Here is a 26,687-nt window from a genome sequence, read left to right as displayed (position 1 = left end):
TTGATGCTTTGCAGCCTAAACAGCACGCTCAGTACCATGTGGTGCCACGAACAACTGGGTGGGGGATGCAAGAGAGAGACGGGTAGCTCTGAAAGTTTAATGCCCATTAGGAGGTGGTTTAGGAGGTTGATGCTGATGTTAATGTTACTCTGCTCTTTCTAGCTGTACTATAATCTAGAGCTCTGCAGTGTGGTTAGAGCATATGGCTTTCAGCTCGGGAGTGACAGATCTCTGAAGCACTAATACGGGTTCAGAGGACTGTAGGGAGAGACAAATGTGCTGGCATAGGCATAATTCAGCAAGTCTGTTACATGATGTTTTGATATTGATTATTGCACACTAATCCCAGCACTGTCGTTTTCTGTTCCTTGAAAGTCTGATCTGGCATGGAATAAATAAAGCTGAGCAATTACTGCACAATTCTGCTGGCAGAATGTACTTGCTTCACAGTTGGAGGCTTTCTAGAGTTTGTAGCTACTGAATTGCCTGGGAAGGAGAGTCATCTAGCAATGGGTACTAGTCTGTTCTCATGCTTTATCCTTTTTTTGGAAGACCTGCACTTGCCTGATTAATTACAGAGAGTACTTTGTACGAGGTGCAGTTCTTCTAATTAGAAGAGGTCTTTTTTTCTGTTGGCAAAATAGACTTGTTAATTAGTTATGTGCATGGTTTGAATGTTACTGAGGCACATAAAATCATAGAAGTGTTGGTTGGAAGGAGCCTTTGTTTCATATAACCTTCTCCCTGAAGCAGGATTGCCATTGATGTTAGATCAGACCAGCCTTGTTTTTTTTTTAGCTGGGTGATTGAAAACCTTCAGGGGCAGAGGTTCGCTGGGGTGATCACAGTATGAACAGTATTGCCTGACACTGCTTTCTGTAGGTGGGAGAGTGGGGAGAGCAAGGCAGAGGTACTGTGACTCTTGCTAGGGAGATTCCAATTGCAGAACAGGAACCCAGTTACACATGGGAGAAACAGATATGCCAAGGCTATTAACGCTCTATAGCTATTAAGTTGCTGCCAAACTGAACCCTCTTTATTTTAACAAAGACCTCTATTTTAATCTGTCATCAAAAGATAGTTAACGGAGACTCCAAGCATGGGTTGTGTGGGAGGAGATGGTACCCAAGATACTGTTTTTAAGGAATTAGGATGACTTAATTCATGATCTGCGAGCTTGTTACTGAGATTTAGTTAAAAAGACACCAAGAACCTTCTGACGATGAGGTGAATAAGTATGAAGAGTTGAAAAATTACTGAAGCTTCTGGCTCAAGAGAACCTGCTGTATGCCAATCACTGTAGCTGGTATTTCTTAAGACTGGCAGAGAGGTAGTTGGGGCATAGCATCAGCACTTCTGTCTTCTTCAATATTTCAGAGAGGCCATTTGAAAATGAATTGCAAGATTAGGAGAGGCTGGGAGCCACTAATGAAGTGTTGAGGAGTAGTGCTGCTTTGTAAGGTGTTAGGAGCAGGGCTGAGGAGAGTGCCAAGGGTTCTGATCTAGGTAAATTGGACATCCTAAAGGATAAGATGCTCATAGAAACTCATCTCATCAGTCTGGTAGAGGGCAGGGAGCAGCTGCAGTAGGAGTCCTATAGCTGGCTTGGATGGAAACCTAAGGCTGCAAGTAATGGATTTCATATAAGAAAAGGCAGTGCAATCCTTAGAAAGGTGGAAACATACTGAAAGTTTAAGGTGAAAGCCTGGAATATGCTGCTTTGAAGAGAGGTAAGAGGGTCACCAGGATAAGTAGGTGATGTGAAGAGTTGTTGCTTCTCTTCGGTTTTTTATAGGTTTCTGCAAGTTGTTTCTACCTTCTGGAAAACACCAACTGTACTTTATCCTTTGCTTATCTAAAACTTGTTCTTAATAGCATTGTGTGGCTCAGATAGTAGTTAATTGAGAGCTTGTGACTTGTGAGTCCGGAAAGCATCTGTACAGCTGTGGTGGTTGCGGTCCAGCCTTGCTTTGAAGCTCTGTGGCAAGAAGCAGCAGTGGTTCCTTTCAGCATAGTGATGGCTTTGCATTCTCTTGAAGCTTTTTCTTGTCAGACACTCACGTTCTTGATCTCTAAATATTAGAAGGGAAAAGTTGATCCTGCTCTGTCCCTACAGTTTTGCACTGCCAAGAAGCAGCAATGCTCACAGGCTAACCGTAACCCTTCTCCTCCCTGCCCTCGTGGTTTTGCAGGGTACTGTCTCCCTTATCTATTTCTGACAGCTCCTGAGTGCTTAAGCTTCAGTGTCACTTCCATTGCATTCCAAGCTACAGGAATCCATTTGGAATCAAATAATGAACAGCTTCATGAAAATAACTGAGTTTTGGTGTTTGTGTTGTTTTCCTTCAGCCAACAACACAGCAATCTCCTCAGGATGAACAGGAAAAACTCCTGGATGAAGCTATTCAGGCTGTGAAGGTGCAGTCTTTCCAGATGAAGAGATGCTTGGTAAGCATGTGACTTTGGAAATACAGTGAAGTTTCTTTTCTGCTAGGAATAAAACAAATCAGTACTGATTTTTAGTGCTGTGAGAAAAATTAACCCTTTGTGTCTTTCAAGTAGAGGCTTTGCAAATAAATGAGGTAGATTATCAATAAAAATGAACCTTGAGTATTCTTTAAATATATTTTCCTGATTTTTGCTCTAGTGTTAGACAACAATAATTATAAAGATGCACCTTTATATGCTTGCATTTAATAAGCCGAAACTGAGAGTAAACCTGCTCTCTGACATCAGAAAGCTATTGTTTAAATTCATTTCATGTGGAACTGTGTGATGAGAAACAATTCTTGTTTATGTTCAACATGCTGGTTTTTTGTCTTTTCTTGGCATGAACCACAGATGATGAGGCTAATAAAGAATTACCTGCTGTATAGGATACATTTTGTAGTGGTTAATTGTAGACTGATGCATGACTTTTTCTGTGACTGGAAAACACCATTGGCTTGGGTTGTGCTGAGATCTTTATCTTGGAAATTGCAGCTCATGCAGGCAGATTATGTCATTGTGAATAGTTTTCTTGGGTTTTAGAAGCCTATTTTTCTTTGGAGACACTGCTTAAAGTTGCAATGAAAACTTAAAATACTGCTATATATTTTCACGTGGGTAGCCAAGCTGGATTTGTAGCCAGATGACAGTAGCAGGAGAGGTAACATCTCTTCCAGTTTTATACTCTATGGAATGCTTTTGAGATCATTGAAGTAGCTGCAGCTGAGCCTTTCCCTGCCACGTGTGACTGAGGGACAATATGCTATGTTGATCACACCAGCAGTTCCTTCCATTCTCCCTCAAAATTAATGCTGCTTCTTGAAGTGAATTGAACAAGTATGTACATTTGGAAGACTACAAGTTTGTCTTGTATCGTGTCATGCCAGGTGATTCTATACATTGTAAGTGTAAGTTATGTGCAGCCTCATAAACTGTGGCTTTCAGTAAGCTGTTGTTCTTGGGTGAGAAATACGGGAAGAGAAATCTAAGTCTTACCAGTGGTCTGCTGACAGTGTGCATCCTCTGTCTGCTAGAGGCTTCCTCATGAGATCTAAGCAAAACAGACCAGATTGGAGTGAAGGGCAGTCAGTTTTGCTTGCTGGGTAGAATCTGGGCTCGAGTGGAAATTTCTGCATAAGCAAAACTTTTTGGTGTGTGTGGCTTTTTTTTACCAGTTATATTTCAACTTACTATTGTATTTCTGTCTTCAGATACCACCTTCAGGTATAATGTTCCACCTAATTAGGATGGATACTGCAGTACAAGCTAGATACTAAATCACTTGATTCAATAGGCGTTAATGCTTTCCTGATGTTTACTTAATCTTTGCATACTTTTTTGTAAAATGTGGGAAGTGTAGCCTTCTGAAATACTACACTTGTCTAGTATTACTTCTTACAGACTTTTCTCATTTTTTTCCCTCTAAAGGACAAAAACAAGCTCATGGATGCTCTGAAACATGCCTCCAACATGCTTGGTGAACTGCGAACTTCTATGTTGTCTCCAAAGAGCTATTATGAGCTCTGTATCCTTTGAAGAGGAAACAAATAGTTGAAATGCTGAGTTTGGAATGAAATGTTCATCTGTTTCTTTGTTACAGTGGTGTCTTGTTGGCCTCAGATATTTACTAGTACTTTTTGTCTCAGTATTTAATGATCTAGATATGTGGTAGGAAAATATAAACTTATTTGCTCACTATAAGTTCATCTTTTCCCTGTGGTGTAAAGCAGGTCTTCAATGTCTTTCATGTCTTCCTTCAGGAGATTTCAGGAGTCTAGTTCTATAAAAATAGCAGCTCTGTAAAACATCTCTGCTTGTAGTGTGCTACCCCAAAATCTGTAAAGCCTTTTTCTTTCCATTTGTTACTATCTTACAGCAGGTATTTACTTTTGCACACTGGGATTAGAATGTTGATATATTTAAATACTACTTTCTTCATGTGTGGGTGATATTCTGTGGCATGTAGTATGCCCTTACTTTAGGATAATCTGTTCAATCGCATGCATTTGATCACTTTTATTAGGGTTTTTTTACACTTTTCTGACATGCTAAAAATGACAGTTGAACGCTTGTGGCTAATTTTGCACAGTTATCACAACAGTGGGTATTGTTTCAGAGGTACCACTTGCCTGGTGATGACTAGATTTCGTACAGCACTTTTCCTCCTTGGTGTGAATGTGCAGATCACTAAGTCAACTTGTTTCAGACATTCTTACTTAAAATCCTTAACTGTGAGAAAGACATGGCAATTTCTGATGAGCTACACTACTTGGAAGTCTACCTGACAGATGAATTTGCCAAAGGACGGAAGGTGGCAGACCTTTATGAGCTAGTGCAGTATGCTGGAAATATTATTCCGAGATTGTAAGTGTATATATGTTAGTGTTGTTGTGTTTTGAACTGGTGCACAATGGTTGCACTCCGTGTTCAGGGAACAATTGACTGTGTTCTTGCTTGATACAAGAATTCCGGTTGCGGTGGTGAATAGTGTTTCTGTGTGTCTGGAGCGAGATAGGAGTGAGTAGTACGAGACTTCTGAGATTTTGGCCAAGAGTGCAGCTACAGAAGGTCAGTTCCTCCTGCCAGTGTGTTGGTTTTGCACATGACCAAGATGGAAGCACTTTGATCTTGGCATAAAGTTGGCTTTTGGGTAAAGAGCTGGTTAGTGGAAGATTTACAGAGTACCGCGTTCTGACCGGTGAAATTGGCTGCACATTTATTAACTTCCTCTGTTATCTGTTAATGCACTTGTACCTGAGGATCTAGGTCTTACATTCTCACACACAGTTGATGCTTTGTAACCATCTGTCACTTGGAAAGTAAGAAGAATGAGAAGGAAGTCAAGCATTTCTATAATTTAATTTCTCAGAAGAAGTATGTTCTTTTGGCTGTGTGTTAGCATGGTAGAGGTGACTGGAAGGCTTACATTTAAATATGTGACCATTGGGCTGGAGTAGATCTTTTAGGTATTCAGACTTAAGACTCAGGGTTTAATGCTGTAGTTTGGAACACCTGACCTTGTGTTCATGCCAGGTAGAGGCTTTGGAGGCACCAGGCTGCATTCTCATGTGGTTTCTGGAGTTTGGCTGATGACTTGCACAATATCTTTACCCCTTTGTGTAATCATTTGAATTGTCTTCCTGCCTGCTTGATGTAGACTCGACTTCTCCGTGATGAATACTCTGGTGCTTTCATGGATGTTCTGTGCACATCCGTGCATGAGGCAGAGAAATGTGTGGAGGGGGTTGAGGTCTCTAAAAGTATGTGAAGGTTCTGACCATTATATATTCCTGTAAGCTGAAGGGGAGTCCAAGTATACTGTAGCACCAGTTCTTTGCATCTTGCATGTTCTGCCTGCCAATTGTTTCATGCTGAGATGCTGAAGGGATGTGTGGGGATTTCTGAAGAGTATCATACTTGTCTTATTAGGCTACAGTGTGAAAGAGGCTTAATGCTTCACTGTAATAGATTACTTAGCTGTATAAACAGCCAGAGCTGTTTTCCAACTTAGTGGGGTGCTGGAAGTATAGACAAGCTAGTCCAAGAGCACTCGGAACCTGTGCATGCTCAGCATGTAAACATTGGGAGTGTAAAGCATTAAATGAGGTCAAGTGTCTGTTCAGACTTGCTGTGCTCTGTAACTGAGGAGAACAGGAGTTGAAAGGCTACATATCCAAAATGGCAGGACCTAGATGATACTTTATTGCTTTCTGTGCTTTGGTTTAAGAAATGGACTGTTGTCATTAAGTGTGATACTGTTACTTCACATTTATTTTACTGTTTGATTCTGTGCTTTTTGCAGGTATCTCCTGATCACAGTAGGTGTTGTCTACGTCAAGTCATTTCCACAGTCCAGGAAGGATATTTTGAAAGACCTGGTGGAGATGTGCCGTGGAGTACAACATCCTCTTAGAGGCCTCTTTCTTAGAAACTATCTCCTGCAGTGTACCAGGAATATTTTACCAGATGAAGGCGAGCAAGCAGAGTAAGAAAGATGGGCTGTAACTTAAAAATAATTAACACAACGTATTTAAATTTTCTGTATGACTTCATGTTTGAGAGAAGTAGATATGTTGGAAGTATGTAGACACAATAGGCCTACATACAGGTTTTGCCCATTAGGAATTCCCTTCCAGAGCTAAGGTTTTTCACAAGTGACAATATGAACCTTTCTTACGAACGCTGATGTTCCACCACACGCTTTCCCACCCCCCTACCTTCTTAAAAATTGGATGTTCTCCAGTGGATGGAAGGGTGATTATCTCTGACAAGCTTTTCCTGTTCTCACTTGTAGTGAAGAAACCACTGGAGATATCAGTGATTCGATGGATTTTGTGCTGCTGAACTTTGCTGAGATGAACAAACTTTGGGTGCGAATGCAGCACCAGGGCCACAGCCGGGACAGGGAGAAGAGAGAGCGAGAAAGGCAGGAACTGAGGATCCTGGTGGGAACAAACCTGGTTCGTCTCAGTCAGTTGGAAGGTGTTAATGTGGAGCGATATAAGCAGGTAAGGTATCTGCCCATCCGTTCTACCTTATGTTACTTTTTCCTGAATGAAACTAGTTTGGGCTTTCAGGTGAACAGCTTGAAGTGTTACAGCTGTGCTGAAAGTTCAGTAATCTTGTGTTTCTCAAACTCCTTTGTCTGAGGAAAAGTTTGGAATGCTAATAAGGCTGTGTAACGTGCTGTGAGGCTGAGGACATGGCTCCCATGTTATTCCTCTGAGCTTGTCTCAAATGTTAACAAGAAATTTTAATACTTTCCTTCCTGGTGCCCATTTTACTTACAGGATAATGAGCTGTTTCAAGGGATGGGTATACATTGTTCTGTGATAGGCTGTACAAGTTCAGTGCTTTGGGAGCCATAGCTTCAATTAAGAGAATTGTTATTGCATGAAACGACAGTCAAGCAGAGATATTCTTTAGAAGTCTGTCCCTTCGAAGTGCTACCAGATAGGTGCTGAAAACTGTTTTGAGTGGTACTGCTGAGTCCCTGAGTAGTGATATGTGCCAGCAAAGCTAGTAGCTCTGACTTAGTACATCAAAGTTTGTAGGTTGCTCAGTGTACAAAAGGGACAGATGTCAGACACCAGGACCTTTATTTTTTTTTTTTGTATGAAGGATGGAACTGCTGAAAAATGGGACTTCTTATGGGAGTGCCTTAATGTGAAGAAGCAGCTGAGAAATGCTAGAAATACTGCCTTGCTTGGATTAAATGCATATGTGTATATGTGAACTTCAAAAGTAGTTATAAAATCACTGCAAGACTCTCTTATGTTCCAGATTGTTCTGCCTGGAATATTGGAGCAAGTTGTAAACTGTAGAGATGCTTTAGCTCAGGAGTACCTCATGGAGTGCATCATACAGGTGAGGTGCCTAAATTCAGTTGCTGTAACGGGACACAGGGACACTTGCCTGAGTTAGTCCAAGGGTATAGGAGCTACTTTTCACCTCTTCTTTGTGATCTGGAAAACTTCATCACTGGGACTTTTACATAGTGGTTTTCGTCCCATTTTATTTTTTTTACCAGATGGGCAGAGTGGAGATAAATCCCTTTCCTGCTCCTGTTGCAGGAGCTTCTAAGCATCTGAGCAGCAGTGTCTGCTGTATGAATTGTAATAGATAGCTGGCCCTTCATGTTACCCATTTGTCTTGTTTCTCTTGCGTTGTGCGCTTCCCCAGCAAGGTCAGCTTGGGAAACCCTAAAGAATTTGTAGGCCAGACAGTATTTACTATGTGGCTGTATGCTTTGGAATGACTCTGTTGCTTTTTACTGCTGTGAAACAATGGGCACGTTCAGTTTATAACTTGATGACTGTTGATCTAAAACTTCAGGTTTTCCCAGATGAATTTCACCTCCAAACCCTGAACCCATTTCTCAGAGCCTGTGCTGAGCTGCACCAAAATGTGAATGTGAAAAATATAATTATTGCTTTAATTGACAGGTGAGTGATCAAGGGGGTGGAAATTGGCTCAGTTAAGTTTGTTGTGCACAAGCAGATGACATTTCTTCTAGTATTTGGAAGCTTTCAATTTGTAATATCATTTAACTTGGCTGTTTCTATGTCTTTCTATCAGCTGTAGCTAAGGCTGTGAAGAGTATTTTTATAGATTCTTCTGTCTGGACTGTGCTTTTACATCTTCCAGTGAAACCCACGTTAGGGACAGATTAAAACTCGTAAGCAGACTAAGCCAGGAAACAACCTATTTAGTACTGACCAGTTCCACGTTTCTGAACTCAGGTAGCAGCAGTGTTCTGCTTTGTCAGCCATGTTGGTCACAGGTACCTTTTGAAAACTTGAAGATCCTAATGGCTAAATTGTATATTAAGGATACTTTACCTTGCAGCTTAGATCAGAGAATGTAATGCATGCCTCTGCAGAAGAGAGCCATTAGGAAATGGGACCACATTTTCAGTTGTTAGTTTACCACTAGCTTCCTGCTTGTTCTCCTCAAAGTGTTTTTTTCCTGTGGTGGTACTGCTTAAAACTGCTTGTGTTGAATTCAAATTCATGAGAAGAATTCAACTGAAGATCTGTATCCTGAAGGGAAATAGCAGAGAATGTCAGTGAGTACTGGTGCTTCCTTACTGCAGAAAGGAAGAGCGCTTACATGGGTGTTTGAAGCCTCAAAGTCACACTTGCACTTCTATATGTGTGGTCCACGTACTGATGCATGGACTTCAGCATACATTGGGATCTTGAGTCCCACTGGCATTCAGCAATGAGTAGGCCTGATATGGAGTGTATATTATGCTTGACTGTAAGTAGTAAAACATTCAAGATCCTGAGCTAATAAATTTGTAGGTTTTCTTCAGGCTAGACCAGATCTATTTGTTCAGGACTTCAATTTTCTTGGCATATCTCTTCAGTATTTGCATTTGGCAGAGAAGCAGCTTTGCCTTCATCCAGAGATGTTCACAGGAATTTATTTTGCTGCTCTGGCTAAGATTTTTTTTTCATAATTGTTTTAGCTTTACAAGAGCAAAAAAATCCCAAGAAGCATTGCTTATAGCAATCTAATTCTCAGACTGCCTATCTCAAGATTTTCAACAGGGGCACAGGATCTCTTGCTAGTCTCTTACATGAGTGTGTAGTAATGCAGTTCTTGCAAGAAGGCTTTCCTCATGTAGCTGTTGGTCTCATGTCTACTTAAGGGACCTAAACAGCTCTGGTATTACCTCCGCAGTAAGAGTTCTCTTCTTGCTGTTATGGAACAACAGCAATGAACTGATGCTGTCCTAGACTTTGCTGCTCTGTTATTGGGCCACTTCTAGTGTCTTCCAGAGCCTTCTCATCTGGCTACAGGACAAGGGTAGAAAGGTGGCAGCGTGATGATATTCTTTCCCGTAGTACAGCAATGTGTACTGTGCTTTTCACTTACATTATGGCAACTCTTGGAAGGTTTGAGGGGATCATGTTTTGGAATCCCTATGTGGAGGGAAGATGCTGCTTTTGTGTTTGGGTTAGAGTTGTTAGGAACACTTCAGTGCTGTGCTGTTAAGATGTGAATCTGTCCCTTGAAGGTAGTGCCTGTTGGTATATTTCAGCTGGTGTGGGGTGATTGAAACTGCATGTCAGTGACTGCTGAGGAAGCTTGTGAAGCTTTATTCCTTCACCTCGTGGGGCTTTCCTTTAAATGGTATCTTACTGCAAATAGTCTTGCTGCTTTGGGATCTTTCCTGTGTTACTAAAGCATTCATGGCTTTTAATTATGCTGCCATCTGCCTGCAACTTGATCATACTTGATAGCACACTGGCCTTACCCTCTGAGCAGTTGCCAAGAAAAGCTGCCTTCTTCCTTTGAGAAGAGGCAGTGATTGTTCCTGGCTTTTAGACAGTCTGTTTGTTACCACCTTAGTGGTTCAATGACTATTTTTCCTGGCAGTAAAGTATTTTTTGGCTCCTCAACCTTTTACCTGCATCTTCATTTCAGACCCAGAGTTCATTCAGAATTGAAATTTAGAAACCCTGTAAGAAATAACTTCAAAAATTTTGATCAGACACTCTGTCCTAAGTCTTTTGCAGATCTTTTTCTAATTCAGAGTATAATTAAAAAATAGTAAGAAAGCACAGATAACAATACTGAACTTTTTATGCTGCAGCTTTGGTAAACTGTTAGCCTTCCTGCAATGATTCTTCTTACTTTGTGTCTGATTTGTGCAGATGTAGTGGTTGGCATGACTTTTGTAGAGTATGTCTCTCTTAACAGCTTTGGGATGCTTGCTGGTTAGCAATCTCTTGCTTTCCCCCCCCCCCTCCCCACTTCAAGTATTCTTCTCCACTTCAAATTTACTTTGTATTTTGCTCTTTTTAAACAGTATAAGTCCCAAGCACGTTGGTCTGTCTTTGAAGACAAAGCATATTAAAGTTGGCACTTCTCTTCTGTGGGTTGTTTTTTTTCCCTCTGGAGATGGTTTTGCAGAGAATGCTGCTGGATGTCTGGCTTCAGTAATATTTCTGATGGGGTGCAGGATACCTGTTCTTCTATCAGCCTGCATTATACCTCTTCCTCTGCTGCAAAGAACAGAACACTTGCTGCTAGCTGAAGAACATGGTTTATGAAACACCTTCCTTGCTCTTCCTTCATCTTGCTGTCTCTGTCAGCACTTCTACAGGACTGATGTTTACCGGGCTCAGTTGCTCTTAAGTCTTCTGACTTGCATTAATTTCCTTTTGCCTGTAACAGAGTGTGCCAGTACAGCTAAAGGACTTGCTTTCTCTGCCAATGTCTCTTTCTGGCCTGATCTGAGGAGTGGAAAAACTGTGCTGACCAAGCTGCTTTCCTTTATCTGTTACCAGATTAGCTTTATTTGCACATCGTGAAGATGGACCTGGTATTCCAGCAGATATCAAACTGTTTGACATCTTTTCACAGCAGGTTGCTACTGTTATACAGGTATGGTGTGTATTCTTGCATGCAGTTGGGGGAGGGATTTGCCAGGTCACATGCATTTTTAATCAACTCGATGCTGTCTTAAATTTCAGTCTCGCCAGGACATGCCCTCAGAGGATGTGGTATCTCTGCAAGTTTCTCTCATTAACTTGGCTATGAAATGCTACCCAGACCGTGTTGACTATGTTGATAAGGTGTTGGAGACAACTGTGGAAATATTCAATAAACTTAATCTGGAACAGTAAGTAAATGTCTCTTGCATTGTCTCTGGAGTGGCAATTAATATAAAATCTTGACTTCTACATTTCACCACACTTGGCAGGATAGAGACGTATGCTCTGGATGTGTAAGATTACTGCTCTTTGGCCAAGCTAGAGGGGATCATGATTAATTATTGATGAACCAGGACTTGCTTACCTGTGCATAAATCTTACTGCATAGCTGTTCAGCTACATGATGCGTATGCTACACTGTGTGTAGTCGTTATCTGTTCATCCCTTACAGCACCCTAGAGTTCTCCTCTTGCTGAATTTTCAGCCACGGTCTGTGCTTCTGCTATCAGCAACTTAAATGTGCTGTTCTCACTGTACATCCTAAAGAGCATGATATGACTTGGTTTGATACTTTATTTCCTATCTCCTTAGCAACAAATTGCTTTAGATGCTGTAGTAAACATCAGAATTGCTATTGAGGCAGACTTGAAAGCTGTCTGCATGTGTGGACTATTGATTAATTGTTTGTTTATATTTCTTTTAGTATTGCAACAAGCAGTGCTGTTTCAAAGGAGCTGACCAGACTTTTGAAAATCCCTGTTGATACTTACAACAACATTCTGACAGTTCTGAAACTAAAACACTTTCACCCACTCTTTGAATACTTTGATTACGAGTCCAGGAAGAGCATGAGTTGCTATGTGCTTAGCAATGTATTGGACTATAACACTGAAATTGTGTCCCAAGAACAGGTATGACATAAGTTAATTCGAAGTATCTAAACTACTATTTGAAGACTTGGAAACATGTACTAAGTGCTCCATGCAAGGTGTGCTTTCCCCACCTGCATGCCCTCGCCTCCCCATCTTACTAACCCAGGCTTTATCCCCCTCAAGAACACGAGTGGAAGAATTATCTTGCTGTTGCATGTGTTATGTAACTTTATCTTAGAGGCAACTTCAGTTAGGATTGAACAAAGACCCTGAATCCCCTTGAAACTAGGCCTGTTACCTAAAGAAGGTTGGGCAGTACCTCTGGAACCTGATTTTCCCCTGTGCTGCTATGTGGTCCCACTTTTGTTAAGAGGGACCCTTTTTTATGGATTAAGGCAAATAATGTCCTCAAGTACCACCAGCTAGTAATAGCCTTTCCTTGTGCTTTGTCAGCACTACGAATGGCTGTAAAGGTGTTCTGAGTTGCTGTCAACTTATGCTCCTAGGCTACTCTGGTTTAAACAGAGCTTATTGCCTTTAACAGGTTGATGCGATCATGAATTTGGTATCCACGCTGATCCAAGATCAACCGGATCAGCCTGCTGAAGATCCTGACCCTGAGGATTTTGCTGATGAGCAGAGTCTTGTGGGAAGATTTATTCATCTTTTACGTTCAGATGACCCTGATCAACAGTATTTGGTATGGAGATTGGTGCTTCTGAATGCCTGTGCTTTCTCAACTGTCGATTCTTGCATTTTTTACTATATAGGAATTTAGTGTAGTTGGGTTATCAGTGCTCTGGCACTACAAACTCAGTAAAAAAAAAAAATATGACATGTTTCATGGTAGTGTGAAATTTTCTGAAACTTGATTTCAGAAGTTTTAGTGTGAAATACGACGTTTCTGGGTTTTGTTCCCCTTTGAAAGGGTGTCAGGCCATGACACACAGCAATGCAATGTAGTGTTCAGCTTGCTTGGAACGGATTAATTCTTCTTCCAGTTCCAGAGTTCTTGTTATTCCTGAGAATTTGGGTTATGAGAACACAAGACTAACTATATCCATAGAAAAACTTCTGTTGTGAGACTATCACGTTCCTGTTGCATGTGCAGCTTGTACTCAAAGCTGAGAAAGGCAGTAAAGGAAGCTGTCACTAGTAAGCATAATGAAAAACTAAACCAGGAAAAAATGGCAAAAGGCAGGTGTGGCTTCCAGAGTGTGGCACTGGAGCCTTGCTGTGAATATGTGAAGCCTTAATGACTTAGTTTAGTTTTACTAACTTGGCTTTGTACTTTTACTTTCTAACAGGCCACTGTGAGAGAGAATAGTCTCTCTTTTTTTTTTTTTTGTAGCTTCTATCAGGTTGAGAACAGAATGTGTCCAAGGTCATTATCAAATGCAAGCTCAGGCAACTTCTGTCTCACTGCAAAATCCAAAATATATCTGCAGTTAATATAGCACAAGAAGTGTTGCCTAACACTTATTAAGCACCCAGAAAAGTTTGGGCAAATAGCCAGTAGAAAGCTACAGATGCTGCAGAGATTTAAATGAAGTGACTTGTTTGTGTCTCTTCAAAATGCTGTAATTTATCAGATGTTAACTCTGTGTCTGTCTGTCTGCTCTTATTCCTTAGAGTGTAGATTAACTTATAGATGCAAATAACACACCTCTTTCAAGGGTTGTGTAAGCTTACAGTGCTTTTGTTGTAGATCCTGAACACTGCTCGGAAACACTTTGGCGCAGGTGGGAACCAGCGTATTCGTTTCACGCTGCCACCATTGGTTTTTGCCGCATACCAGCTTGCTTTTCGCTACAAAGAGAACTCCAAACTGGTAAGTTGATCTCTGGGGAACTCTTGTATACTTTCTTTTTTTCTTAAAAATTCATCTCAGCTGGCTACAGTGTGCTAAAACTTGATACAGGTTTGTTTTCCTCAAGGCAGATTTTTACTTGAGGTGTGAATGCTTTCTAATATAAGGAGTTTTATCAATTCATACTTAAGTGCTTGAGGAATCCTGAAGCAGAAATTGGCTAGTTGTGCTTCATCTTGAAGGTGACCAATTATGTCTTACATGGAGACCAGAGAACAACACTGCAAGTGATGGAATGAAACTGAGCTAAGTCTGGATATTGAAATCCATAAGATTTCTAGTTCTTTAGCTATACTTTTCTAATGTTTCTAGAAGCAAGTGCTTCTTTGCAGGTTAACTTACATGGTAGTTTCATAAGTGCTGATCGCTTTTGTCCCCTTAATGCTTTCTGATTGAGGGAGATAGCTTAAGTAGGTATTTTTAACTTATTTCCTCACAATAAGGGAAAATGCTACTTGTTAAAACACTTTTCAAAATGGATGTGTTAAATGCAGTTAAGGACTGAATAGAAGTTTTTCTCTACTTAACTGAACAAAAGCCTAATTACTTATGTTCTAAGCATGGGTGTCTTCACTACAGCTCAGTGTAGTCTTTGTAGAAGTGTTTTTATGAAGTGGTGGGGAAAATGTGAGCTTCTTTTAAAAGGAAGAAATATGTTGTGAAGACCCACTGAGGCCAACACAGTACTACTGAGTCATGCCATGCAGTACTACTACTTGCCACTCTAGTGACTTATTCACTGGAGATAACAGACTGAAGCACTTAACAGATCTTACTACAGTTTAGAAACCCTTTTCCTTATAGCAATGGTTATGTTCAAGGTTTGACTTGTTTCACTTACCTAGGATGACAAATGGGAAAAGAAGTGCCAGAAGATCTTCTCATTTGCTCATCAGACCATCAGTGCTCTGATCAAAGCAGAGCTGGCAGAGCTGCCGCTCCGGCTCTTCCTGCAAGGAGCACTGGCTGCAGGAGAGATTGGCTTTGAGAACCATGAAACTGTGGCTTATGAATTCATGTCCCAGGTGAGTGTCCAACTATTACAGTCACTGTCCTATACTACCTTAAATTTGGCTTGAGTGGGTTTCTTGAACACTAAGCCTTTCAGTGTGGTTAAAACATCTAAAATGACAGCTAGTCCTAGTAGGTAGCATGTGGAATTAATGATTTGAATACTTGATCTGATAACTGCCTCCTACTCACATAGTTGGCAGGAGTCTAGTGTTATTGATATAAAATGCTTTTTCACTGTTTCTAAGACTAAGAGCTCCTGTTACCTGGCTGGTGGTGTCCTGACCACAGGCACTCATTGGAAGTGCTCTAAAATGTGCAGTGTTCACAACTGCTATGCTAATTGGAATCCTTGTATTGAAACCTATTCTAGACTGTGAAAATCCACTTGAACCTGTAGTGTGGTCTTAAGCCTTTCTTGTTGCAAAAGCTTTCCCATCTTCCCCATTAGATAAACAACCAATGGATTTGTTATCCATATTGCAGGCTTTGTCCTTAGCATTTGTAGATAAAGGATCCTAATGCACGTTCTTAAACTGAGTCACTGATAACCCATTGCTTTTCCTCACTGCCTTGTATCAGTTGCCATTGTACCACCATTCTGAAGGTGAGAGCATCGTGACAACTGTGTACCTTCTATTAGAGATGGTGTTCAAGTGCCTTAGCCATGCGTGTTCTCTCAAGGCCCTTCATCCATGAAGGAGCAGTGCAGATGCTTTTCTTACTTGGTGGTCACTGACCTACCACTCAATTTCTGCTGTACCTCTTCTGTGTCTTTCAAAGAACCAAATCCTCTTCAGGGTCTACTTCTACTGAAGTTTATTATTTGAACAGATGCTTAAAATGAGGAAGACCTCATATCTTCAGGTTATATGTAGGTTTATGTTTGCTACTATGATGACTTAAGAAGTATTTCTTGCAAGACTTATGTCCAGTCTATGGTGTTAACTTGATTTTTAACATTCTCAATTAAAGATTTTTTCCCTGCCTGATGTTTTTAATAAATGTAAACCCAGATACTTTCCCACTATGCCATTAGCAGGTGTGATTTGTTTTCTTGTTATGTGTTCTAAAGCTGTTGACTGAGTCTTGCTTTCCCCTTTGACTAGGCCTTCTCTCTGTATGAAGATGAAATCAGTGATTCGAAAGCACAACTGGCTGCAATCACCTTGATAATTGGGACATTTGAGAGGATGAAGTGCTTCAGTGAGGAGAACCATGAGCCTCTGAGGACTCAGTGTGCACTGGCAGCCTCTAAGCTCCTTAAGAAGCCAGACCAGTGCCGGGCTGTGAGCACTTGTGCCCATCTCTTTTGGTCCGGACGAAATACTGACAAGAATGGGGAGGAGGTAAGAATAAAGCAGCAGCAGCCCTAACATTTCCTACCTTAATTAGTTCTGCCTTTCTTCTGAAGTTTTTTACATCTAAAGTCTATAGATTACTTAATGAAGTAGATTTGGTTGGATTGTGTTGTATTATGTGAAGTTTCGAAACATCACTGCAGTGTAGCTGCATAAACACAGAAGTGGAGAAAACTGAAGAGCGCAGGAACTTCTGAGCATCAACTAGTTTGACTGGTACATTCTGTATCTTGTATATCTTTATTATAGTAGCTGTGTTTGAATGTGAACTACTAAACTTCCAAATTAACGATGCAAGGTTTTGAAGTTACAGGTAAACCCCACAAACAACTGTTCTTCAGGGCTTGTCACGTAAACTGTAGAAATTGAAGAGCTTTTTCTCGAAGTATGCATTAGTGTACACATCACAGAATGAAAGGCTTTCAGCAGCTCTTTGTGTTATTGCCTGATTTAATAGAAAACTTAGTAAAGCTGTTGGCAGTCAGGAAAGGTAAGCTTTCAATGACAGCTTTGTGCAGTTTGTTTAGAGGTGTGGTTCTCTGACGGACTACCAGGTAGTGCTGTACGTGTGCCAAGGGAAGAGAGGCTGAAGATGCCTGAAGTTCTTTAATTTCTTGTAACTTTTGGCTTTTTCTTTTAGCTTCATGGAGGAAAAAGAGTGATGGAATGTCTAAAGAAGGCTCTGAAGATAGCAAATCAGTGCATGGACCCTTCTCTGCAAGTCCAACTTTTCATAGAAATTCTCAATAGATATATCTACTTTTATGAAAAGGAAAATGAAGCAGTAAGTGGAAATGTATTCTATTGCATCCTTTTTTAAAGAACATTTCATTAAGCTGTTTGCTTGCACTTACATCCTAAATCATGCCTCTTCAGCTTGTTCTGTAGCCTCTCATGAGAGGCATGAGTTCTGGTAATGACAGAGTAGTCAGTTCTTGATATGCTAGTAAAACTATAGGCAGAACTTTTTACATGGGGGAAAGCATCAAACCTTTTCAGTTTAGTTATGAACTTAAATACTGTGAGACTTGGATAATTGAAATATCTGTTAGATCAAAACTTAATAGGACTTAGATGAGAAAGTAGGATTTTCACTTTTGAGGTAGCTTACTTAATATGTATGTAAGGGAAAAAAAGTTTATGTTGCTGTTCAAGGTGACTGCTGGGTGTGCCACAAATGGTTGGTTGTAAGCTTTAATTTCAAGATATGACATATTTCCCATGCCAGCTTAAATTCTGATCTGGAATCTAGTATTTACTTTATAGGTTTTCTGTTAGCATGTTAACTAGTAAATTTATCCAATTTGTAAAAGCTGCTTGGTGAAGTAGATACCCATGTCCCATCTGATGAAGAGCAGGTGTCAATGTAGTTCTTCAGAGAATGTCTAAAGAGATTTTTAGGGGCTTGGTGACTTTGTAGCACCTGAACTGGCTTCCCACTATAGTACTGCTCTAGTATAGGAGATGCTGGAGATGGAAAAAATTTGAATTTCAAGCACTTGGTCCCAGGTGCAGTGGGGGGTCTGCAGTGCATTCTGTGCTACTGTGTTCTGTGTAGTGCTGGCCTTGGGATCATGGGCAGCTGTACTTCCCTAGGTCGCCAAGCATAACTTCGTTTGGTCACTAAAAGTAACTTTGCATTTGATACTGCCATCCTGACTGACTTCTAGAAGAAACAGGCTATGTGAGAGTGCACAGTCAGTCTGATTGTGTGCTCTGTTGGTTTAAACCTTTTGAAGTTTGTGTTGAACAAACTGGAGAGAAATGCTGTGGTGAAAGTTCTGAAACTACCAGGATTTAGGATTAGTCATGTTTGCTGGGATGGAGGGAAGCTTCTGCAGAATTCTGAATTCAGAATGGTCCAATGAGGAACTAGAGAAGGCAGTCTCCAATGGGCTTACCAATATTTTCAAGAAGTGTCCAAATACCAGTAGTTTTGAGACAGGTCTGTGAAAACTGATGTCTGTGCCCTTATAGAGAGGCCTTGCTGATCTTGATGTTCTCTTGTAGGTGACAATTCAGGTTTTGAATCAGCTTATACAGAAGATAAGAGAAGATCTCCCAAACCTTGAGTCTACTGAAGAAACAGAACAAATTAACAAACACTTTCACAACACACTGGAGCACTTGCGCCTGAGGAGGGAATCACCAGAATCTGAGGGGCCAATTTATGAAGGTCTTGTTCTTTAGGAAGAAACACACTGTACTTAATTCTTTTCATTTACATACCTTATGTCTTTTTTAAGATAGATTCATAGGTTGTGCCTTTCAGAAATGTCAAGTTAAGTTAACATTCATGTGTTCAGTCTGGCACTTCAAACACCTGTGAGCACTCTAACAAGTTTGAAAGGTTGGACCAGCAACTACAGGTTTCATCAGTTAGCATGGCTGAATCCATGTGACATGGTAGGGCTCTTCCAGTTCTCATTTCTCTTCTGTCTGTTCACTGTTGCTTCTGTAGCATTAGAGTTCTAAATGGGCAGTGACTGTCATCTGAAACTGTGTCTGATCCTTACAGAGCATCAGATCTTTGGGATTAATGTATGTCAGATTCTGCTTGTGCTTTTCTTTTAATGCAAGTTAAGACTAAGTGTAATATTTTTCCCTAAAATCTAGAATATATTAATGCATGTTTGGAGAGTTTTAAAATACCATGTTCAAAAACAGAAGTTATATTTTGCATATTAAGGCTCTGTGACATTCAGTGAGGGCCAGTACTGTGCACAGGGCATATTTATCAAGATAATTTTGTTCCAAATAGTATAAGAATAGAGAAATTGCAATCTATATAGATATGTATAACCTTCATTACTGTAAATTTAGGGGAAAATGCATTACACAAGTTTATTCAGTATCATGATTTTGCACCAGTGAAACAATAAAGTTGCTATTAACATCTGTTGTTTCATGTCTCTTCGGAGCTCACTGAACCCAATGCTAATGTTGAACCTTCTGATAACAGTAAAGGATCTTCTGTTTTGTAGAGGTGGATCAGTCAAGGTATAGCTGTTCTGGACAAGCTGGGAGGCTGCTAGCACTTCTAGTGTAGAATTCTGTCATTCCAACCCAGTATTTTTCCAAATGCTGCTGAAGATCATGTGTGCTCCTATTTCATAATGCTTTTATAACTTGAGTATGTAGTGGAGAATCCCACTGGATTCCAGGTCTGTGCCAGAGACATGAGTGGCAATTAAATGACAAGGCTGTAGGAAATGGATCAGCAGAGCAATTGCTAGTGGCAGCTCTTGTGAAGGTTGGTCTAAGCTGTAGGTGAATGCCAGTTGCTGAAAACTGAAGTATCTGTTTTACCTTACCTGGGTAATGTTCTAAAGCTACCCGATTGAACTTGCTTACTGCTTGAGTTGGACCACAGTTGTGAAAATTGTCCTGGCTGGACTGGATAGTGAATGAAACTTTGGTGGGAGTGTCTAATAAATAATTTAATGCTACCTGTTTTCTGAAAAAGGCAAGTACGATCCTAAGAACACAAGAATTATGGAGTAGACAACAACTAGGTGATTAATCTACCAATGTGTAAGTGTGACTTGGAGGGGAGGAGGAATGGGGAGAGAATCCAATGGCTTTACTTGCCTAGTGATAGAACTAATGCTGTTCAAAAACTCTTAATGTTGCTCTGTATCTGTTGATGCTGTTCCTCTTGAGAGAACTGTTCAACTGAATGTTTTGTTTTGAAAACCCATAGTGGAACATGATGATCACATCCATGTAGGTACACTCATAGTAGGGATATGTCCTCCTAGTTTTTGCTAACCATGTTTGTTTAATCCTCAAGTTCAGTCCTTATAACTTAAGAATTGTCTTTGAATAATAGTTTTGCAGCTTCAACTGCAGTTACCTGAATATTGTAGGCTAGTGCTTTTTCCATGTACAACTTGTTAAGGCTGTGAAGCTACGACTCTTGCACAGGTATTAATTACTTTTATTGGAACTTGACAAAAGTGAATGATTTCAAAATACTGCCTGTAAACTTTCACTTGTACTAACATGCATTTTGGCTGTGGCAATGGGTAACAAAGTTTTGATAGCCATCACTCTTGTCAGCAAAGTGTCTGTTAAGCTTCAGCAAAGTGTGTTAAGCTTCATAGAACACGTTTATGGGGTGGAAACCAACTTTATCACTAGTGATGTTTGGATCTAGCTGTGTGAGCATCTCTTGTGGCAGAGGCAGAATCAGTATGTAGGTGTCTACATTGTTGTTTTTCACACCGATAGTCAATAGCAAGGCTGTAAATTGAACAGGCTTCAGGTCATGTACTTCATGGTGCATAAATACTTGGGATGCAATTGTCTGAACACTTCAAATAATATTTTTAACCACTGACTTTCTGGATAGATCTCATGGGTAGCATAGGGTAAAACATCTTTTTTCCTTTCTGAACTAGCTAGAATTAATAAAAGTCTAATTGAAAACATTTTTTAAAATTACTGTAAGGGAAGCTTATCTCAAGCTCTTGTCCTGTGCTTTTCCTGCACACTGGTATTTAGATGTTTCTATTGGTTGTGATTTGGACTGGCCTGCCACTACAGGAGGAAAAAAGCATGCTATGCTGAACAGCTGAGACACTTGGTGTCTTAAGAGTGGGATAGGGTGTAAAATACAACAGATCCAAGGGTAACAGTTTATGAAATGCCTTACCAACTGTACTTAAGAGTTATTAACAGTGAAAGCCAGAACTCTTAATGGTCATGAATGTTGTATTCCCTTTTCAGCACTTGAAGGCTAGTGCACCATTACCAGAAAATATACTGCTGGCATAATTTCTCAAAGGGCTTTGAGAAATTTTTTTTTTCTTTTCACTGCTGTGATTTCTGCAGCTACATAGATGGTTGTCTTTCTATGAATTCATCTACACTTGTATCTACTTACTAGTACTCAATAAATTATCTAGTGCACATAGCACTTAATATTTGAAGGTGAATATTAGCAAATTTATGCTCCCACTGAAAGCAAGATGTACTTCAGGCTTTTTTTACATAAAAATATGAGGATGAATTTTGGCTTTTCCTGGACACAGGAGTTTTATAAAGGCTTTCCTAAAGCTTATATGACACAGTGGGTATAGAACAGGGTTAATGGCTGAATTCACCCACAGAAGCCAAAAGGAAGTCTCATAGAGTGAATACTGCACACACTGCCCATGACAAGCTGCTCTGATGATCATCAAAAGCGTGTATGGAGCCCAGCACAAACCGAACACACAGACAATAATTGCTAAAGACTTTGCTACTCTCTTATCCCGGGAAAGTCTAAATCTATTTGCCATCGTGTTAGCAATGTCCACTCTGCTGGTGGCGTTGCATATGCTTTCTGTAGCTTTGTAGAAACCATTCCTGTGAGGCTTGGTCTTGACTTCCACCTGAAGTGGTGGCAAGTCTTGATTGACATTCAGATTTAAAGACGGATTGTCAAGCTTATGTAGACTGAGCCTTGAAGCCTTACTTGGGGGAGAAAGGCTCCTTGCTCTCTTCTCATGTTTGTGTCTGTTAGCAGGTTTTACAAAAAATATGGTGTGTTCTCTTTTCTTCCCCTGGAAACTCATTTCACAGTCCTCTTGACCAGGCGATAGGTTCTCATTTCTGAGGCAAGTGCGTTTCCTGATGTTGAGGTAAATACTTAAGTTAAAGTATGTGACAGTGATAAAAGGTGTAAAGAATTCAATAGTAGAGGCAATCATTAGGAAATACCAGTTGTAAAAGAATTCTGCATGACATTCTCCTTCAGGGAGGATGCTCTTTTGGGCAATGTGCTCCCAACTGAGAATGGCTGGACCATAGAGGAGAAAAGCAGCAATCCATACAGTGATCATCTTCAGTACAGCATTTCTGGTCATCCCTTTCTGAGCCCTGTAACTGACCTAAGAGAGAGAACAGTTAAATCACAAATGTTACTAGTATCTCCAAACACTTACGTGGGTACCTTGGAATATGGCCCCCTCTGTCACTTGTGAGGATTGATAATATGTTGGTGTGACTGAGTGTCATATCAAGCTTACTGGTACCACAGAAAAGCTGTTTCTGAAATCATTCCAACAAAAATTATCAGGTTGACAGGATATGTTCTGAGAATGTGTTGGAACTTAAAAGCTAGAAACATGGCCCTTAACTTATTTAGGATTATTAAATAATGTAAAATACATAAAAGGATCTGGATTCTTACAAAACTCATGCAAGCTCTTTTCTTTCTGCTTTGTAGATAAATATCCTTTTTTCTTAATGTGAAAATCACCCCCCCAAAAATCAGCTTTTACTGCTGTTCAAGATCCTTAATTTCTTTTTGTGGAGTACTTGCAGAACTCTTATCTGCAGCTCAGATGTGTAGACAGAGTGATGTGATCTGTATGGTGCATTACAGGAAGAGTCACTGATTTCCTTTATTCAGAAAGCAAAGGAAGTAAAGGGGTGAAAATGTCAGTAATACCAAGTCAGTAAACTGTATCAGGAATTGAGTTCAATAGAATTTTAAAATCAGTATTTTCTGGTTTTCAGTATTCTAATTCCTTGGTGTATTGGACAATACTCATGTAGTGAACTGGAATTCTAACTTAGCATCTCTATAGTGGCCACACAGTGTTTTGATCTGTGAAGTCCTTAACCGTGAGTTCTATATGGGATTCATGTTTACTGCCCTAACCTGTGGATCTGGATCCCTACAGCTGGTGCTGCTCGGGTAGAACACCCAGGCAGCTGAGGCATCCTCACTTTGCCTCACTTGGGTCTGATTTTGCAATTCTTAACAAAGCTGCTAATGATTTCAGGAGCAGTGTTGCAGGAGAATTACCATTATAACTTCATATATTCCTGTTCATATGTTTGCATATTGCCATAACCCACCAGGCAGTTTCTGTACTCCTGCTTGGGGAGGGGCTTTTATATGGAAGGTTAATTAGAGATATTTTCAAGTGGCTCGTTCTTTTCATTTATTATGACTGGTTTCCCTTTCTGTGTCTGAAACCATCCAGTCTATATATTTATACTATGTGTATAGTCATGAAAGTTTGGTTTACAAAAGTAAAATTCATAGCTAATTCAGAACCTAGAAAATAAAGGAATTGTGGTGACTTTAAGAATGAATCTGTTAATTTCTCTTCCTTGAAAAAGTTGGTACAACACTGAGTTGCAAGTAAACTGTTAAAGTGATATTGCAGCCTCTCTTTGGCAAATACTTTGCAAAAAATATACCATTTTCTCTAAGTGTGATTGAGCAATGAAGGTAAATTAATGTTTTGAGGAAATGGGGGTGGAACAAGGGGCTGAAGAATAAGCAAGAAATGTGTGTACAAGAGTAAAACCTATTAGCAGATTTTTTTTTTGTTCCATCCAAAATACTCTGATATAGGATGGTCCAGGTGAAAATGAAGCTATCTTTTGATTTTGGCAAGAATGGTCTGCTCCTTTTTCCACAACTGCTGTGCTGCATGACTGAAGCTGTTACATGGAAATAGGATTTGGGACCTCCAAAAGATGTTCATGTTAATATATATTCTCCCACTTTTGCCCCATCATAGCTGTATACATCTCACTTTCCCTGAGGGGTTGATACCCCTTGCAAGGAGATCCCTCTGTGCTAGGATGCAGCTAGGCTGGCTTGGGTTACCCGTTGCCACCAGGTGTGCTGCCATGTTCTGAGGGACATGGTCTGCTTCAGCTGGGTAATACTACTTAAGCTTATCCAAAGTGTGGCTGGGGAGGAAATAAGCACACCTTGTTCCCTTCCAGCTGGAACAGCAGCGTGTACAAACTGTACCTGTTTCTCAATCAGAGTACCTCTTCCCCTATTCAAGTGAGAATCAATTGTCTTGTCTGCCACAGCTAATCACCCCAGAAATATTTCCAGGGCCCAGGGCAGCTGCCTCGGTCCCCCTGTCTCCCATGGTGTTTGCTTGATGTGATAGAGCCAGGTGTCCCAAGCACCCATCCTCCCGGAAAGGGCAGCTGTGGAGCCCCTGCAGCCCCCTCACTCGCCCAGCCCTTACCGCTTTGGTGACGGAGATGAACCGGTCGAAGCTGATCAGAACGATGTTGAAGACAGAGGCAGTGCACACCAAGTAGTCCACCACCAGCCACAGCTTGCACAAGCCCCGGCCAAGTCTCCACTCGCCCGTCAGCACATAAGGGATGTAGAGGGGGATGCAGAAGCTGCCTGCAGACAGAGCTCGGTGGTGACACGTGTAGCACCGCGGACAGCCCCCCTCTGCCCCTCCCGGCACCCCGAAACTCACCCACCAGGAGGTCGGCGATGGCCAGGTTCAGGAAGAAGAAGTTGCCCTGCGTACGGAGGCTCCGGTCCACCACAAACGCCAGAATGACTAGGGCATTGCCCAACACCGTGGCCAGCACCAGCAGCCCCATGAGCGCGGCCAGCAGCGCGGCAGTGGCGGCGGCGAAGGGTCCGCCGTGCTGCCCGTCCGCCGCACAGGCGTTGCCAGCCGCCCGTGGGCTGCCAGAGTGGTTGAGCCACGGCGAGTCCTGACCCATGGCTGCAGGCGGAGAACCCGCGGCGTTCCCCGCGCTCCGCCGCCGGCCAGCCCGGCTCTGGCCCCCGCCTCGCGCTGCTGTTGGCACCGCCCTCGCCCCGCCACAGCCCCCTCCGGGCGGAGGGAGGGGTCGGCTGTGGCGCGCCGGGCTGTGAGGCGGGATGTGAGGCGGGCGCAGCGCGGCTCGGCGCTGCGAGACGGCTACCGCAGGTCCGGACCGTTCTGGGACGGCGCCGGACTGGACAAACTTTCAGGAGTCCTGCTGTACGCTGGAGTGCCCCGTTCCCCTCAGGCTGGTTCCCTCACGAGCAGGTTCTGTGAGGCAATGCCCACCCTCCTAACGGCTCCCCGGCGGCTGCCAGCCCTCCCTCTCAACGGCTCTCCAGTGCCCTCATGATGTGCTGTCACTGACTGGGTTCTCTTAGCTGCCTGCCTTGTTTTTACAGCTTATGCCCGACACCGTATGTGCAGCACTTTCCCGTGGCCCATAGGGTCCTGAAATGACCTTTGCATTGTGCCATGTGTGGATGTTCTGCCCAGCAGAGCCAGCGGTGTGGCTGGACGGCCATCTTGTGCCTCTGGCTGTGTGGACAAGGCTGGAGCTTCCTCTGCATTTCCGCCTGTGGGAACACCAGGACAGTCTCACGGCTACGCCTGGCTGCTTGTTCTCACAAAACTTGCAGGAGTGTGGTATTTCTGAGACCTCTCTTTCCCAAACTGGCAGTAAATTGAGAGACTGTTTCAAAGCAAGTTATGACAGTGGTGTTGGTTTTATCACTGAAGACAGGCTTAATGCAGAATCCAAATGTGAGCTGCTGGTAAAGGCCTAACACTTCTTTCAGCTTCTGGCAAGATGGCTGACCATCCTCTGGGGTGGAGGAGTGGGGGACAGCAATCGGGATGAGCTGCAAAGGCTGCTGAGGTCTGTCAAAAGTTACTCTTCAGTTAAGGGAGGAAATGCAACCAATCTTTACTCTCATGGTCTGGCACACTGGATCATCATCTGCCTTAAAATAAGTGGCCATTGAGGAGTTTGTTTGCCTTCCTTTCCATGAGACTTTCCTAGAGACTGGAAGCAGTTTGGAACTTGCTACCTTCAGTAGGGTCCCTTTGTTGTTAAGAAAAAACAGAACTTGCTCAAAACCAGCCAGTGTTTCATATGTTGTAAACTCTTTCATGAAGACAGCAGATTTGCTTGAAAAAACAAACGCAGAGGCAGTTGCAGTGGCTTTCTAAAGAGAGCGAGCTATTCATATGGACATCAGGTAAGACAAGAACAGCCTAAGGCCGTTTCTATTGTATTTGTCTGAGGTTGAGCATATATTCTCAGGGTACTACTGGACTAGCCTTTTCCCTAGAGGGAAGCATCAAGCCTTCCACTGGGGGAAGTACAAATTCCAGGCCAGGTAATCCATACAAATCAATAGTTCCACAGAGATTTTGTAATTTACAGTACTTACAATATGACCTTTCTATTTCTGTCAGTCTAGAGACAGAAATGGCAGCTGCATGTCTAATGTGTCTGTGCAAAACACTCTTGTTGCATGCCCCCATATCATTATCTCCCTAAAGCAAATAACCAAAGCCACACAAAGCCAAAGTCACAAGAACATTGAAGCCTTAGCTTATTACCACGGTGATTA

General features: G+C 41.6%; 2 protein-coding genes across 2 annotated transcripts; one reads left to right on the top strand and one right to left on the bottom strand.

Annotated features, from left to right (window-relative positions):
• Nucleotides 1-1,532: 1,532 nt before the first annotated feature.
• Nucleotides 1,533-19,445, top strand: VPS35 (VPS35 retromer complex component; the record flags this gene model as incomplete). Its single annotated transcript, XM_084270053.1, has 17 exons — nt 1,533-1,562; nt 2,350-2,448; nt 3,916-4,012; nt 4,728-4,851; nt 6,290-6,472; nt 6,782-6,995; nt 7,771-7,854; nt 8,323-8,432; nt 11,289-11,385; nt 11,475-11,623; nt 12,139-12,346; nt 12,852-13,007; nt 14,016-14,138; nt 15,023-15,202; nt 16,298-16,537; nt 17,190-17,333; nt 18,560-19,445. 17 exons carry the CDS (start codon nt 1,533-1,535, stop codon nt 18,737-18,739), a joined length of 2,418 nt encoding a protein of 805 aa, XP_084126179.1. The 3' UTR covers nt 18,740-19,445.
• Nucleotides 19,446-21,540: 2,095 nt separating this feature from the next.
• On the bottom strand, nt 21,541-25,045 carry LOC311196683 (histamine H3 receptor-like; the record flags this gene model as incomplete). Its single annotated transcript, XM_084270293.1, has 3 exons — nt 21,541-22,425; nt 24,544-24,710; nt 24,790-25,045. The coding sequence occupies 3 exons, from the start codon at nt 25,043-25,045 to the stop codon at nt 21,541-21,543; spliced, it is 1,308 nt and encodes a 435-aa protein (XP_084126419.1).
• Nucleotides 25,046-26,687: the final 1,642 nt, after the last annotated feature.

The sequence above is a fragment of the Gallinula chloropus genome (assembly GCF_964237585.1).
Source record: "Gallinula chloropus genome assembly, chromosome: 13".
Classification (NCBI taxonomy): Eukaryota; Metazoa; Chordata; class Aves; order Gruiformes; family Rallidae; genus Gallinula; species Gallinula chloropus.
The sequence above is the reverse complement of the archived record's forward strand: the minus strand, read 5'-3'. Positions and strand labels throughout refer to the sequence as shown.